General features: G+C 40.3%; 2 protein-coding genes across 2 annotated transcripts; one reads left to right on the plus strand and one right to left on the minus strand.

Annotated features, from left to right (window-relative positions):
* The first annotated feature begins 1136 nt into the window (after positions 1 to 1136).
* ugt5c1 (UDP glucuronosyltransferase 5 family, polypeptide C1) lies at positions 1137 to 3847 on the plus strand. The gene is made up of 2 exons (XM_055174964.2): positions 1137 to 1287; positions 1648 to 3847. Exon 2 carries the CDS (start codon positions 1674 to 1676, stop codon positions 3249 to 3251), a length of 1578 nt encoding a protein of 525 aa, XP_055030939.2. The 5' UTR covers positions 1137 to 1287; positions 1648 to 1673; the 3' UTR covers positions 3252 to 3847.
* Positions 3848 to 4821: 974 nt separating this feature from the next.
* LOC129419780 (arylamine N-acetyltransferase, pineal gland isozyme NAT-10) lies at positions 4822 to 7686 on the minus strand. The gene is made up of 2 exons (XM_055174965.2): positions 7647 to 7686; positions 4822 to 6562 (listed from the first exon to the last, which is right to left on the minus strand). The coding sequence occupies exon 2, from the start codon at positions 6553 to 6555 to the stop codon at positions 5683 to 5685; it is 873 nt and encodes a 290-aa protein (XP_055030940.2). The 5' UTR covers positions 6556 to 6562; positions 7647 to 7686; the 3' UTR covers positions 4822 to 5682.
* Between the last annotated feature and the right edge of the window lie 7954 nt (positions 7687 to 15640).

Consider the following 15640-nt stretch of genomic DNA (forward strand, 5'->3'; position numbering starts at 1 on the left):
TCATATACACACGTAGCACGATGGGCTAAATTTCATGCGATAGTATGGGTTTGCACATGACACACGCATTTTGAGAGAGCACATTGGCTTAGGTGTGAGAGGAGAGGGACATTTCACATTTGTCATTTGTTCGATGAAAGCAATAAATGTAAGATTGTAACCATGGTAACGCGAATAGCGTCTCAACCATCACTGCGGTACACTTCAGCAGGGATACACATCTTCTATACACATCATTCTCCTAGTTGTAGTTTTAGATGATGCAACAGGTGAAAATATTTTACACAAAGCTGGACATAGCTTACCCAATTTTATTACATCCAGCTGGGGCAACCGGCCTTATTTGTTTTTCTCTGAGGAACACAAAAGAAGTTGTCATTGTAGGGGTGAAGCTTTGATTGGATCTGCTTAATAACTACATAAAAAAACCACATTGTTCACAATTAAATGTTTATTTTTTTTGTGAGCCTGCTATGAAACAATGTGCAAGGGGCGCAAGTGGTTTATGTAGGTTGTCTACAAACTCAAGGTTGGTGGTTCAATGTCCGGCTCCACCTGACCAAGTGTCGAGGTGTCCTTGAGCAAGACATCTAACCCCAGCAGCTCCCAACAAGCAGGATGGTGCCTTGCATGACCGAAACCGCCGCCGGTGTACGAATGAATAGGGGAATGTGAGGCAACTTGTAAAGCGCTTTGGATGGCCATGGGTCTGTTGAAAGCGCTATATAAATTCAATCCATTTACCATTGTGGAATATGGCAGTATATATTATAAATATAGTTTAACTGTATGATAATACAGATTTTATACGTGGATATGATTTTTTTTGCTTGTTCACAAAGTTAATAGGGTTGAATACTCTCTGAACTCACTAATCTTTAGCATTTTCACCTTTAGAGTACTGATCTACTGATAAACATGAATCAAGCCAAATCACTGGTTAATGGTTAATACTCTGTTATGTTTCACTGTACAATAAGCAGGTGTGCAGAGATGTTGTATAGTTACAGTGCTAAAAAGTTGCAGAAATGAATCTCTGTGGAATTTACATTTCTAGATAATCTACACACAGTTATTATGTTCATCTAACACACTGATGCCACCCCAATAGATGGAACAAACTTTTATGAACTTTTGCCTTTGTACTTTGAACTTATTTTCTGTGGGCAGGTTAATGCATAGGAAAATGATGACTTTTCATTTGGGACAAAGTGTAATACTAAAGCAGTTGGCTGCTCATTTTGAGACATCACTGAACAAAGCAAATATACACCAGTCAACATTACTGTAAGTACAAATCATGGATTAATACAAAAAAAACGTTTTACTTGTTATAAATCTGATGATTACATTTCAGTTATAATTTGTAGACTTTGAGATCTTTGAAAGAATTCAGTTTAAAAAATTTATTTTTGTGATCTTTGACATTCAATTCAAAATATAAAAACAAAATATACAGATGCAATTTGTAATTCATTGATTTATTAAAATGTGAAATGGATTCTGTTAATGAGTTTTGCTGCATCATAGATTGATTCTTCTACAATCCTGAATTAAAACACAAGAGACATTTATGATAATGTAAACAAATTGACAGTTTTATGCTGCTTTGAGTTCCCTAAAGAACTATTACGTTTTCATTTACAGGCAAGAAGACAACGTTTTTTAAGAACATGGATTCTGTCAAGCTCTGGATAACAATCTCAATATTTATTTGCTCTGTCTGTAATGGTGGTAAAATTTTGGTGGTGCCTTTGGAGGGAAGCCATTGGGTGAATATGAATGTCCTCATCAAGGCTTTGCATGACCAGGGACACACAGTTGATGTGATACGCACCAGCAAAAGTTGGTACGTCAAAGAAAACTCCCCTTATTATAATGCTATAACTGTACCCAACACCACAGGACTTGATGAAAAATTCATGCAAGAAGCAGTCCATAAAATGATTGACTATGAACGAGGAAAGACCTCTTGGCTCAGTTCAATAAGTTGGCGATTTGAAATTTTCAGTATTATAAAAAAGGTCAACGAAATGATATGTCAGCTTATAATAAATATATTTGAAAGTGAGGATATTATGCATACTTTGAAAGAAAAGCAGTATGATCTGATGTTTACTGACCCAGCATGGGGCACCGGCATTATTTTGGCACATAAACTCCAGCTACCGGTGGTCTATAATGTGAGATGGACTGCAACTGGTGAAGGACACTTTGACATTGCCCCCTCACCATTGTCTTACATTCCCATAACAGGATCGGGACATGCAGATAAAATGACGTTCTTTCAAAGGGTAAAAAATGTTTTCTTCTTTTTTTTAATGGACCTTCCAAACAGGCTTTTAACTGAGCCCCAGTACCAAGCACTTTGTGACAAATATTTGCATCCACCTGTAAGTTTTCGAGAACTTCACCAGGGAGCTGATATTTGGCTGATGAGAGTCGATTTTGTTTTTGAATTTCCTCGTCCAACCATGCCAAATGTCATCTATATTGGCGGCTTCCAGTGCAAACCAGCAAAGGCTCTCCCACAGGACCTGGAGGACTTTATGCAAACTTCTGGAGATCATGGTGTGATCATCATGTCCTTAGGGACATTTGTTAGTTATCTACCAGATGACATAACTGAAGAAATAGCTGCTGCTTTTGCTCAGCTCCCTCAGAAGGTGATTTGGAGATACACTGGTAAGAGACCATCTACTCTGGGCAATAACACATTACTGATTGACTGGATGCCACAGAATGATCTTCTAGGACATCCAAAGACTCAAGGTTTTGTAGCTCATGGAGGAACCAATGGAGTTCAGGAAGCTTTGTACCATGGTATTCCAGTTGTTGGAATTCCACTTTTCTTTGACCAGTATGATAATCTTCTTCGACTGCAAGAAAGAGGAGGAGCCAAGATTCTCTCTATTGCAACTTTAGATAGGAGCATACTCCACACGGCCATAAAGGAAGTCATCACTGAACCGTCCTACAGACTGAGTATGCAGAAACTTTCTCATCTTCACAGAGACAAACCAGTTCAACCTTTAGACAGCGCCCTCTTCTGGATTGAGTTTGTTATGAGACACAAAGGGGCTGCTCATCTTCGTACAGAGTCTTACAAACTGCCTTGGTACTCCTATTACTCAGTAGATGTTGCAGTTGTTTTGTTTACAGTTGTTTTGATATTTATGCTCTCTGTTTTTTGGACAGTTAGATATCTGTGTGTCATGTTGTGCTGCAGCAGGAAAAGAAAAACTGATTGATGTTTACATATGAAGTGTCATCTCCACCAACATATTCACTGTAAAGTTAAAAACTCCCAAGTTTTCATTTCTAAAACGTACAGTATGTTTTTATAGTATACTGTAGTAAACTCTATGTCAAACTTTTTAGTAGTAGTTTTATGTCAAAGTATGTGATTTGTTGGCATTAAAGCTCCCATAAAACAAACTGTTCCTGCTTATCTGATGTTAATCTTGAGTACCTATAGAGTAAGTATTACACCCTTCATATCTCAGAAGAGTCTTTAGTTTGATCAGATTTATAAAAGACAGATCCGCTTTAGCGTATGTTTCCTATGATACCTGAAGTTATTTTATGTTATAGACATCAGAGATGAACTTCTCCACAGTGTCATATGCCATTTCATATAAGCCAGTACTTTAAATTCATATAGATTTGAATAGCCGCCACTGTTTCATCGTTCCTCAGTAAAAAAAAAATCGCTTGGTGATCCCAAAAATATAATGCCTTGTATCTTTATTGTTTTAGTTGCAGTGTGGTGCTAATCTCTTTCATTTCTGATTATTTTTAACACTATAGTCAATGAACAGCACTTAAACCAACAAGGTGTTTTTCTTACATAATTAATAAATGTCCCTGTATGAGTTATGTAAAATGTGTGTTATGTGCAAAACATTTCAGTATAGTCAATCATTTGTGGGTGGCAGGGGCCCTAAAATCTCTGGGGTCCCATGAATTGTAACTGTAGTTTGCATGGTGGCAAGAATAAATCACAAAAAATATAAAACTCTCTTTGTTTACTCTTGCTCAATCCCCAGACATTTACACAATATGATGCCTTTTAATAATCAAAGAATAGGTTGTTAATCGTGATTGGATCACATTGATAGAAATTTCTGTATTGGCTGACCTGTCTCTTTAACACAAAGGGCCCTATCTTGCACCCAGCGCAATTGACTTTGTCAGTGACGCATGTATCATTCGTATTTTGCACCGGCACACAGCGGGTTTTTCCCTTCACAGATGCACGTCGGCAAACTAGGAAATGAACTTGCGCTCCCTGGGCGGTTCAGCGCAAAAAAGGAGGTGTGTTCCGGCGCAAACCATCCCTGATGCTATTTTGCAGTTTAAAAAAACAATTGCGCCACTGACCAGAAAAAACTAATCTAAAGTCAGTGGCGCGTTGTTCATTATGCTATTTTAAGGGCGCATGCTTGACCATAATGTACAGCGTGCACAACACGCACACACTTTGCTTATCTAATCTACACAGATGCAACAGTTATTTTTGCAGATCATAAATTGTTACAATAAAAAATATTAATACATGAGATAAGGGAAATCACTGTGGTGAGCATTGTGGTGATAGTTTTTATTTATTTTGTGTGGCTGCGTTAAAAAATTATCATGCAAATAACGATTAAAATATTTTCATAAGTTTGTTGTGTGGCTGTATTACGTTTATTTTATGTAAATAATAATAAAAATGTTTTCATAAGAAACCTTAATGTATGTGAACTTGATTTGTAAGTGTACTTTGGGGTTGGACTGCTTGTGTTTCTTGGCTTTCAGCGGTAAGGGGGGAAGCAGCGATGTCCGCTACTGGCGTCAGGTCATGTGTAGAGGCAGATCTACCTCCCGTTACACGGCGTGCCCGATTTATGCTGGCAAGCTTGGGATTCCCCCGTCTCCTGACATCATTGTAGCGCTTGCGGCGCAACGTCCTGGGGATGCCAGTTGATGAGACAATAATGGCTATTTCCTCCCACGCCTGCTTAACCGACGCTGATCTGGGCAGGTTTATCCCATCCCCATACAAAACAACTTCTCTGTCTTTGATTGCTCTTACAAGAACGTCGGTCTCCTCGACTGTGAACCACTCCTGGCGTGTGCCTGTCAAATCCGTCATAATAATAGCAACCCGCCATGGAACTTGCGCCCTTGCGTTTAAAGGGAATGGATAGCGTTGGATAGCGTTCTGATTGGTTTATTTGACGTTACGGCCAAACCACACCTATGAATAATGAACCTACTTCAGACCAACCCCTTATTGATTTGCGCCTGGCGCAAGAGTTATTTCTCCCCAAGTCACTTGCGCTTTGTGCTTCGCACTTGCGTTTCAGATCGTTAAAATAGGACCCCTAGTCTTCAAGTGTCTCGTAATATAAAATATTATTATGTGTAGCTATGTAAAGTTCATGTGCATCTATTTGTTTGACTAATTATACATTTTTATGTTTATTATGCATTTCTTTTTTTAACCCTGGAGAACCCTTTTGGGAAACAGCCATTAACAGGGGCCAAATTTGACCCTGTGAGTTCTCCAGGGTTATTCTTATAAAATTATTGAAGGAGTGGCAAAGATTAAATTGTATTTATAGGTGCATATGTTTGTTTTTCATTAGAGATTAAATAAGCACTCATACCCTTGTAGCACAAATGTTTTATCTATTACATGCAATAATTAGCTTTGTTGTTTTTCGGTGTGAACTTGTTAACTAACACCAGATTAAACTTTTCCTTCAGCAAAGCTTCTATCTCACAGTCTGGAATTTCCTTCATGTCCACCAAGTCAAAGTCCTCCTGTGGGTTGAATGTGATCTCACTGAAAGTCCAGCCAATCAGAGCCCTAAAGCCTGTAGGTGTCTGCAGGGAACAAATGGATTTGAGTACAAACCGAGAGTCTGCATTCGTCTGCAGGCACTCTGATGTCTCCAGGAAGTGATCCGCCCCACGTGGTGTCAATGTGAAGCGATACATCGTTTTCGTCAGGCGGTGGTCAATAAGAGTAGAATTAGCAAAGGCTTTATCTTTGACAAGCTGCTTTCTTCCAGACTTCTCCAGCACCCACGTCATCCCATCATTTAGGAGACGGAAAACACCAGGAGGCTGTGGTTGTTCTTTACCTGAAATCATCTCCAAAGGGTACCACATCTGACACGACACACCGTAGCTCACATCAGCAATGTAAGGTTTCCCATCAATCTCCACCAGATTAATGAGATGAGAATCTACAGGGTAGAAATCATTTTTGAACTTGCTGAACACCTTGGAGCCAAGTGTTGTGTATTTGTAACCCATCTCTCGTAAGACCCATGAGAACAAGAGGTTGTTTTCACAACACCAGCCACCTCGATTGCTCTTCACAATTTTATCATAGATGATTGACAGGTCCATAGTGTTCTTCTCCCCACAGTGGATGCTGAGGTTTTCGAATGGAATATTCAAAACATGCAGCTTGTGGATGGTGAATAAAGTTTCAAGGTCGGCTTTGTCATATTGGCCCTTAAACCCAATCCTGTTGAAGTACTCGCTCAGATCCATTTGACTTCTATAGGAGACAATGCAGTTTAAAACAAATTTAAGAGTTTGTGCATCATTTTTAACTGTAAGTCTGTATAGAAAGATGGGGGATAGTTGTTACATTTCTTGCTCTTTTTATTGTGTACTTGTTTTTCAGTATCAACCCCCTTCATAGCAGACAGCAAGCCAATACTGTTTAATATTTATGCTAAAAGATTATATGTATACACAAAAAATATATTGTACAAAATTATTTCTATGTAAACATGGTAACACTTTACAATAAGTTTGTATCTGTTAACATAAGTTAATACACCATGAACTAACATTAATAACTTTATTGGCTTTAACAAACATTAACGAAGATTAATAAATGATGAAACACTATATTATTACTTCATTTTAGCTGATGCATTTACTAACTTTTTGAGTCACTGACCTGCAGCCATACATATTTGACAACTACACTGTGAAAAATTACTTTTTTACTTAATATTTTTCTCTTGTTTTTAGTACAAATATCTAAATTCTTAAAAATCAAGATGCATTTTCTTGATGAGCAAAAAAAAATTTTCTTGATTTTTCTCTTATGAATGAAATGTTTAAGAAAAAAGTTCAAGATTCTTAAGTCATTTTGCTCATCAAGAAAATGCATTGATTTAAGAATTGTTTTAGATGTTTGTACTTAAAACAAGATAAAAATACTCCATAAGAAAGTAATTTTTTGCAGTGTAGTTCAGGTCTCATCAGAAAAATGCATTGTAGGTTCTTAAAATCTGATGTGATAAAGCGCAGTAGATGACTGACCATGTCTGAAAAATACTGATAGATTTTTTTTCAAAGCAGATGAAGAAATTTAGATGAAAAATGTAGAATTGATTAGCAACTAAAACAAAATAATTACTTCAAAGTACAACACCAAGTGATGTGATGGATTGGAAAAGACATAAATGGACACAAAGTTGAGAAAACAAAGACAGTTTGTAGCATGTGAAAAAAACTATAGCATCCGTTGCGCTTTAAAGAAGCATGACCCCTCCACACCCCAAAAATGTATCATTTAAAATTTCATTTAAAAACACCTTAAATCTGCATTTCATTAAAGACCTTACCTTGCTATTCAGCGAAGCCTAGAAGATTCTGAGGAAAAGCCTGAAAAGTAATGGACTAGGTGTTGAATAACACATAAAGTTAACCCTTGAACCAGTGTACTGTCAAAAGTATACATTTACATTTAATGAATGAACTATTATAATGATATGTAGGTCCATGTGTAGAGATTAAAATAAAAAGGTTTTTGAGGTTATAGACAATTAAATCACACGGATGTCGCAGCATTGTCGCAGTTACGAGCCTGAACTGAACTTCCAGTCTGTATTTATTTATTGGTTTGGCTAGTGGCTAAACTCTAAGCTGATCTCTGAAATGAAAACCTTTTAGTTAATAAAATGTTTTGATTTGCTAAAGATGAGGTGAGACGACGTGTGTGCGTGTGTGTGTGTGTGTGTACGTGCATATTTTTAAAGTCATTAAGTAATCGTGATAAAAATGATGTCACAATCTCACTGCTAGATGCCGCTAAAAACCCACACTGTACCTTTAAAGCTTCAAAGTTGTTGGAGGCCATGTAGGACATGTTACCAAAGCACATACCATCAGCTGAGCACAATAATCTTTCTATATTAGTGCATTTTATTTCTAAAAAAAACATTGTTTATGTAACTACATACATATATTACTTAGACATGTTGGTGTGATATATTTTCAATGCATTTCTTGATTATTACAGTTTTTCTCGATTGCTAAAACACTATAACCAGGCTTTTGAACTAAAATTTCAAATCCATAACGCCATTTTTTAAGAAGCACAATAATTTTGCTGAACTATCAACACTACTCCCCTGCTTTAACACATGAGTCAAATTTGGTTAACTGTTACTTCAAAACTTTACACACAAATCTCTACATTTCTCAGTCCTTACACCATCTGGTCATATGGAAAGCACTAACATTCAATAATGTTCACTCAAGTCAGCACAGCTTAGGCTCAATTAGCAAACAATTACTAAGCTGGGAACAATAAGAGTCAAAATTGAACACACATAAATCAGATCCTTCAATAGATAGATAAAAGGGCCTGAATCAGTTCACTGAGCTTTGGAACAATGGGTCCACAGAGAAATGAAGGAATAGGTCGAGGAATAGGAAGAGGAGGAGGCAGAAGAGGAGGAAAAGAAGGAGGACATGGTGAAGGAGGAGAAAGAGGAGGATGATGTGGTGAAAGAGGAGGAAGAGGAGGAGGGAGAGGAAGAGGAGGAGGCAGAAAAGGAGGGAAAGGAGGAGGACATGGTGAAGGAGGAGAAAGAGGAGGATGACGTGGTGAAAGAGGAGGAAGAGGAAGAGGAGGAGGAAGAAAAGGAGGGAACGGAGGAGGACATGGTGAAGGAGGAGAAAGAGGAGGATGACGTGGTGAAGGATAAGGAAGAGAAGGAGGAACAGGAGGAGGAGGGAGATGAAGGGCAAGGTGACAAGCAGTCTCAGATGAAATTCGAGCCACTCTAGCTGACCATGTCCTTGTTCATGGTATGACTATGAGAGAGGCTGTGCAATGAGTAAAGCCTAATTTGAGTCGCTTCACCGTTTCCTCCATCTTCAGAGCCTTCAGCGAGGAAATCAGATAGGTGTACTTACAGTAAGATTGCTCTATACAGTAACTTTAGAGTGCATACACTGTTGGACTATGATACTGGTATAAAGAAATGCATCAAATTGCCTTGCATACAGATATCAGTAGATGAATGCCAGGGGTGGATCAGGCATGCTGGAGGATTTTACCCTAGCTGTTTGACTTGGACCAATATAGTCTGTGATGTGGATGAGATTCTCTGACCTGACCCAGAACAAAGACAGGATGTTGAGGCGGAATAATACATTTTTTTTTTACAGTTGTGCTGTGTGGCACATGAATAAATAAGAATGTGCTAATGCATACATTGATTATGTCTTTTTTGGTTATGTGAAAAGGTTTTTGAGGGGGAGAACCCCAAGCAACTTACCAGTTTTGAATATATTGAATATATTGATTTTATTGCACCAGTGTGTAATACTATGTTGTAGTGTGTGTGTGTGTGTGTGTTTTTGAAAGCTTGTGTGTTTTGTCTGAGGAAAAAGTTAAGTTTTTCAGTAAGAGTGAATGATTTTGAGTGCATGGCTTCATTTTGACCTGAAAATATGATGTTTGGAGAATTGTGTGAGGCGTTATGATATTGTGTTTACTGTTTTGAGAATATGAGGCATAGTTTCAATAAATGTGTTTAAGCAACCGAGAAAAACTGTAATTATCTCAGTTCTTTGTCTCCAACTTCAGTGTATTTCAATGGCTAACTATGAACTTCCTAGCCTGGATGCCAGCCGATCTTAGCCCCACCCACAACATTTTGAGAACGGGAAGATCGGTCTGGGGTTTCTGCGTTGAGGAGCTACTATGCTAGACCAAAAGCTGGTCGAACCAATCAAATTGTCAGGGCGGGCTTTATACGATGATGGACAGATGATCAACAGTAACGTAATGAACCACGTCACCAAAGAGCGCGTGTGTTGAATCTGTTTACAACGAAATGGCTGCCGCTGTAGAATTCAGATGTGTGATTCTGACATTGAGTCTGTTGTAAATTGAGCGTCAGCGTCAGTTCTGGCAGGCCAGGTAGTCAAGACGCCTTGTTGTCAGCTGATCTGCTCCAGCTGAGCTGCATTAGGAGGGTGACTCCCCCCGCTGCCAATGGCCAAGCTCAAACAAGGCGCCCTATTTAAAGCTTATTCTGTTTGCTCCTACATGCTTGCTGCTCGTTTCAGAATTTTGTACGTTAATAAAACACTCATGCTGTTTTTAAGCATAAAAATACTCATTCTACTCATCTTGTTGCCGGCCATGACTTCCACCACTGTCGAGGAAGAATGACAAATAGACACCTCTGAGGAAACCCGGCCACCAACATTACAAACGGTTCAGGGACAGGATGTCTGCCCGGAAGATAACGCTACCGTTCGTAGGAGCTCTAAACGGTTGGCAAGTAAATCCTCGTCCCAACCCTGCATCAGCGACTGGCCCGTGGCAAAAATTCTGGAAACTCTATTTTCAAATGATATCCAGCCTCCGCGAGGCGCCTCTCACGAAGACCTATTTGCCTTCCTCTGCGAGTTTTTGATTATCCCAGCTGTCGAGTGTCGAGTCTCAGCCGGGGCCTCCTCCCCAGGCTTCCGGAAAAAAGCACACCGCGAAACGTAAAAACCTGGAGACTACCGGCAAAGCCGCAGCGCAAAAACGTCCAACCGGCTCTGTTCGTTCAGAACCAAGCACTTTTTCATCAGATAATCCGGTGCTCATGGCGCTTTCTGACATTCAGTCTTCTCTCCTCGACATGTCCGCTAGGATATCAATACTGGAAGACGGCTCCGTTCCCACACCGTCCTCGGCTCCCGTCTCTGCTCAATCGACATCCACCCCGGTTGCGACCGCCACTGCTGTCTCCGACCCGCACCACCAACAGCTCCAGCCTCAAGTTAATGACGTCACCAACGAGTTCATTCCTAGAAGGACCCTAGCGACCGCTGTACCTCTTTTCACGGGCTCGCCTTTTTTCCCACCAGTCGCTGCCATCTCTCATCAGCTGAGAAGTCAGATTTTGGCAGGTAATGACATTAACCTCGTTAAACTCCTGCTGGGCTCTGAGCTGTGTGAACGACGTATTGTAGACTGCGGTGATGTACAGGTCAAGCTTAAAGATGGTGACCCCAGACTTTCAAAAACACTAACTTTTCCCGAGTTCTGTACCGCTTTTGCCGTTTACAGGGACGTTATTTGTGAGGTCCAACCAGCGCGCAGAGCCGAATTAGATGGTTATCTAGCCATAATTTCTGACCTAGCTCTCTCTTACGGTGGGGTTTTGTTCTACGAATACCACAAATCTTTTTCTGCAAAAGCAGCTATGTTTATTCAACGCTTTAACCAGAGACTAGACTGGTCCGTGGTAGATCTCGCACTCATAAGTAGACATTTCACAGGACATCAAATCCTGTCCTGCTCAATTTGTGGCTCTCTCGCGCATTCTACTAATTTATGCTCTAAATCCAAGCCTATTTTTATCATGTCTCATCCTGGCCCGAGCCATAAACCTGGCCCCCAGGTGAATACATTTAGTACTCCAATCTGCTTTAATTTTAATGAAAATGTTTGTAGGATGCATAATTGTAAATATCTTCATGTCTGTAGCTACTGTGGGAATGCCCACCCAAAGTCTGTGTGCCCGAGGAGAACTCGCTTCATGAAAATGGAGCGAAAGAAATAAAACCATCAACTCCCATCAACTTTCTTCAAACTGGGACGGGCATTGAGAAAGCATCCTGATCGCTGTTTTGTGGATTATTTATTGACTGGTCTCGTTCATGGTTTCTTTGCTGGCCTGCTGCATTTTCCTGCTGTATCATTTCATTGCAATAACTTATTGTCTGCGTCTCAGGAACCAGAAATTGTCGATACCTTGCTCGAGAAGGAAGTTAAGAGAGGTTTCATGATAGGTCCATTTGATAATTCTCCTTTTCCGATCTTTAGGATAAGTCCTATAGGGGTAGCCACTCGGAAATACTCGGGTAAGAAACGTTTAATCATCGACCTTTCTGCTCCCCACAATAGCTCGACTGACAGCATCAGCCTTATTCCTTTAGCCCCATTTTCGTTGTTTTACAACACCGTCGATGATGCTATTAACTTCATTAAAAAAGCAGGACGCGGAGCTTGGCTTGCAAAGGCAGATATTTCGGATGCTTTTAAAGTCATGCCTTTGCATCCCTCACAATGGCATTTGTTCGGCGTTCAGTGAAGGAAAAAAATGTATTTCGCGGTTAGACTCGCTTTTGGCTGTCGTAGCAGTCCAAAAATATTCGATACCTTGTCTGAGGCTTTGAGCTGGATTCTTCTTAATAACGAAAAGTTATCATTCGTCCTTCATCTTTTAGATGATTTTCTTCTTGTAGATTTTCCTTCAGCAAAACCTGACTTTTCTATATCGGCTCTAAAACGCACTTTTTCTGAATTGGGCGTTCCTCTCTCGGAGGAAAAAACCGTGGGTCCAGCCAAAATAATTGAGTTTTTAGGCATTTCTCTCGATTCAAATCGCATGCAAGCTTCACTCCCCCTCGAGAAATTATCACGAATAAGACCACACATGGAAGTCGCAAAAATTCAAGTTCTTTTTCAAAAAGGGACTTGCTCTCTCTTTTGGGGCACCTTAATTTCGCGATGAGAGTTATTCCTCAAGGCAGGTCATTTATTTCCAGGCTTCTCGACCTTTCTAAATCGGCAAAAGCTCTCAGTGATATAGTTACCTTAGACGCAGGATGTAGATCCGAGCTAAAATTTTGGTCGCTGCTTCTAGATAAATGGAATGGCATTTCCTTTTTTCTCAATGATTTTATGGAATCATCTTTAGCTCTTAATCTATATACTGATGCCGCACCTTCTATAGGGTTCGGGGGGATTTTCGAAAACGAATGGTTCGCGTCTGCCTGGCCGGAAGAATTGCGTTCCTTAACTACCGGTGATTCATCGACAGCCCTATTAGAATTGTATCCGATTGTCGTAGCATGCGTTCTGTGGGGTAAACACTGGGCTAGGAAACAAATTTTGTTTTTTTGCGATAATAAAGATACGGTTCATATAATTAATAAAAGGCGTTCTAATATTCCATTTATTAACAGGTTCATGAGACGTATTACATGGCTGTCAGTTTTGGGGAACTATCAATTTCGTGCAGAACATATTCCCGGTTTGAATAATCAAGTGGCCGATTCCCTGTCTCGTTTCAATTTTCAGAAATTTCATCTCCTGTGTCCAGATGCAGCCCAATCAAGCCTGGAATGCCCGCCTTTCAGCCAAACCATACTAGATTGAATTCTCTCCAATCCTATGTGCATTCCGCTGCGCAGTACATGCGGGGGGGTTTGGCTAGCTCTACATTAAAATCGTATGACTCTGCATGGTCTTATTTCATAAGTTTTCGTGCTTCCCTATCTGTAGCTGCTCTGCCTGTCAATATATCATATATTAGTGCTTTTATAGTCCACTGCTTCGAAGACCGAAAAATGCAACACTCTTCCATCAAAAGTACGGTCGCAGGCATTCAATTCCATATGCGCTGCCGGAACCCATCTGTCCCCAGTATTTTGGAAAATCCTTCCATTCGCCTTCTGCTGAACGGGATCAAAAGACAATCTCCCCAAGGCAATGATAAACGTCTTCCTTTTACTTTACCTTTGGTGAAACAAATCATATCAAGATTACGGGATGGGTGTTTCGGGCCTTACACCGATCAGTTATTAGAAACTGTCATTCTCACAGCTTTCTTTGGTTTTCTAAGGGGTGGTGAAATTTTTTCACGCACTTGTTCTTTTGACCCAAATCTCAATCTAACCATTTCTGATGTCTCAATTCATGATCACTATTTCACATTATTTTTAAAACACTCCAAAACTGATAAAAAATGTGAAGGAGTAACCGTGTACATCTCTGAATCTAACACTGTTTTCTGTCCTCTGATTTCTATGCTGTCCTATTTGAGATGCCGCCCCGATGCTGATCCGCAGGAGCCGCTGTTCGTTACGCAGGCGAGGAAAAACATGTCCAGAGCCTGGTTTTCTTCTCATCTACGCCTCCTTTGCCAATTCTGTGGACTGCCCCCGGACCGTTATTCGGCTCATTCTCTGCGCATCGGTGCAGCAACAACAGCGGCAGCATCCGCTCCAGTTTTAACCCTTAAGGCTATGGGGCGTTGGTCTTCTGCTGCCTACGAACGATACCTCCGTCCCGACGTTCGAGCTATTCTTGACGCTCAGAAAGCTATGAGCTCAAGTTCTGAATTGTTTCACAAATAAACACATTTGCTATTAAAATTGCTAGTGCTCTTTCTAGTATAACACATGATGTCATACCAATGTTTAATTTCTTCATTTATCCCGTTCTCAGAAGTGGCAGTCATCTAGCACTACATCGCAGGATGTTTAAGCAGTTCAGAGACGGATGATTACAAGGAGAGTATGTTTTAGATACTGCGGTTGGATCGTCAATTCAGCTAAGTAATTGATATTCACCATAATAATTACGGCGGTTCAGAAACATCGCTTAGACACTCAATGTTCTGTTTTGGGGGGGTTATTAGTCGCCGCATTCTTTACCGAGAATTCATAGTTATTTATAAATAATCATGGGACTCATATGATTATAACATTTGCATAATTTGCTTTATTATAGATTTTCAAGCATATTCTCCATCACAGAGGATTGCAGGTGTGGTCTTGTTTGGGGGGAATATTTAGCTCTCACAGTCCTAAACTGCGTGAGCGTTTCCTAATGCTGCTGCTGCTGTCCTCTGACTCTCTGCTATTTCATGGTGCTCATGAAAGGTCAGAGGACTCCCTGAACAGAGCCATACCGCCAAATTTTAATCTGTTTTCATCTACTGAATAAACATTTCTAAATCATTTTATTGTCTGTATGTTCTTGACTTAATGGACCTGACAGAAATTGAGCGTCAGCATCAGTTCTGGCAGGTCAGGTAGTCAAGACGCCTTGTCGTCAGCTGATCTGCTCCAGCTGAGCTGCATTAGGAGGGTGACTCCCCCCGCTGCCAATGGCCAAGCTCAAACAAGGCGCCCTATTTAAAGCTTATTCTGTTTGCTCCTACATGCTTGCTGCTCGTTTCAGATGCCCGCCACCTCCCCAGCTCCTCCTTTCATATAACGTGGCATTTGTTTGTCATGTTGCCTGCTCTGTTCACAGGGGAATATTTAGCTCTCACAGTCCTAAACTGCGTGAGCGTTCCCTAATGCTGCTGCTGCTGTCCTCTGACTCTCTGCTATTTCATGGTGCTCATGAAAGGTCAGAGGACTCCCTGAACAGAGCCATACCGCCAAATTTTAATCTGTTTTCATCTACTGAATAAACATTTCTAAATCATTTTATTGTCTGTATGTTCTTGACTTAATGGACCTGACAGAAAAGATATCGACAGAGCATTGATTTTAAAAGAGGAACAGAGAAACGCGAGCAAGGCAT

Source organism: Misgurnus anguillicaudatus, chromosome 15 (genome assembly GCF_027580225.2).
Source record: "Misgurnus anguillicaudatus chromosome 15, ASM2758022v2, whole genome shotgun sequence".
NCBI classification, from domain to species: Eukaryota; Metazoa; Chordata; class Actinopteri; order Cypriniformes; family Cobitidae; genus Misgurnus; species Misgurnus anguillicaudatus.

Coding starts and splice junctions, on each gene's coding strand:
- ugt5c1 (XM_055174964.2), top strand. CDS start 1,674: ATGGATTCTGTCAAGCTCTGGATAACAATCTCAATATTTATTTGCTCT.
- LOC129419780 (XM_055174965.2), bottom strand. CDS start 6,555: ATGGATCTGAGCGAGTACTTCAACAGGATTGGGTTTAAGGGCCAATAT.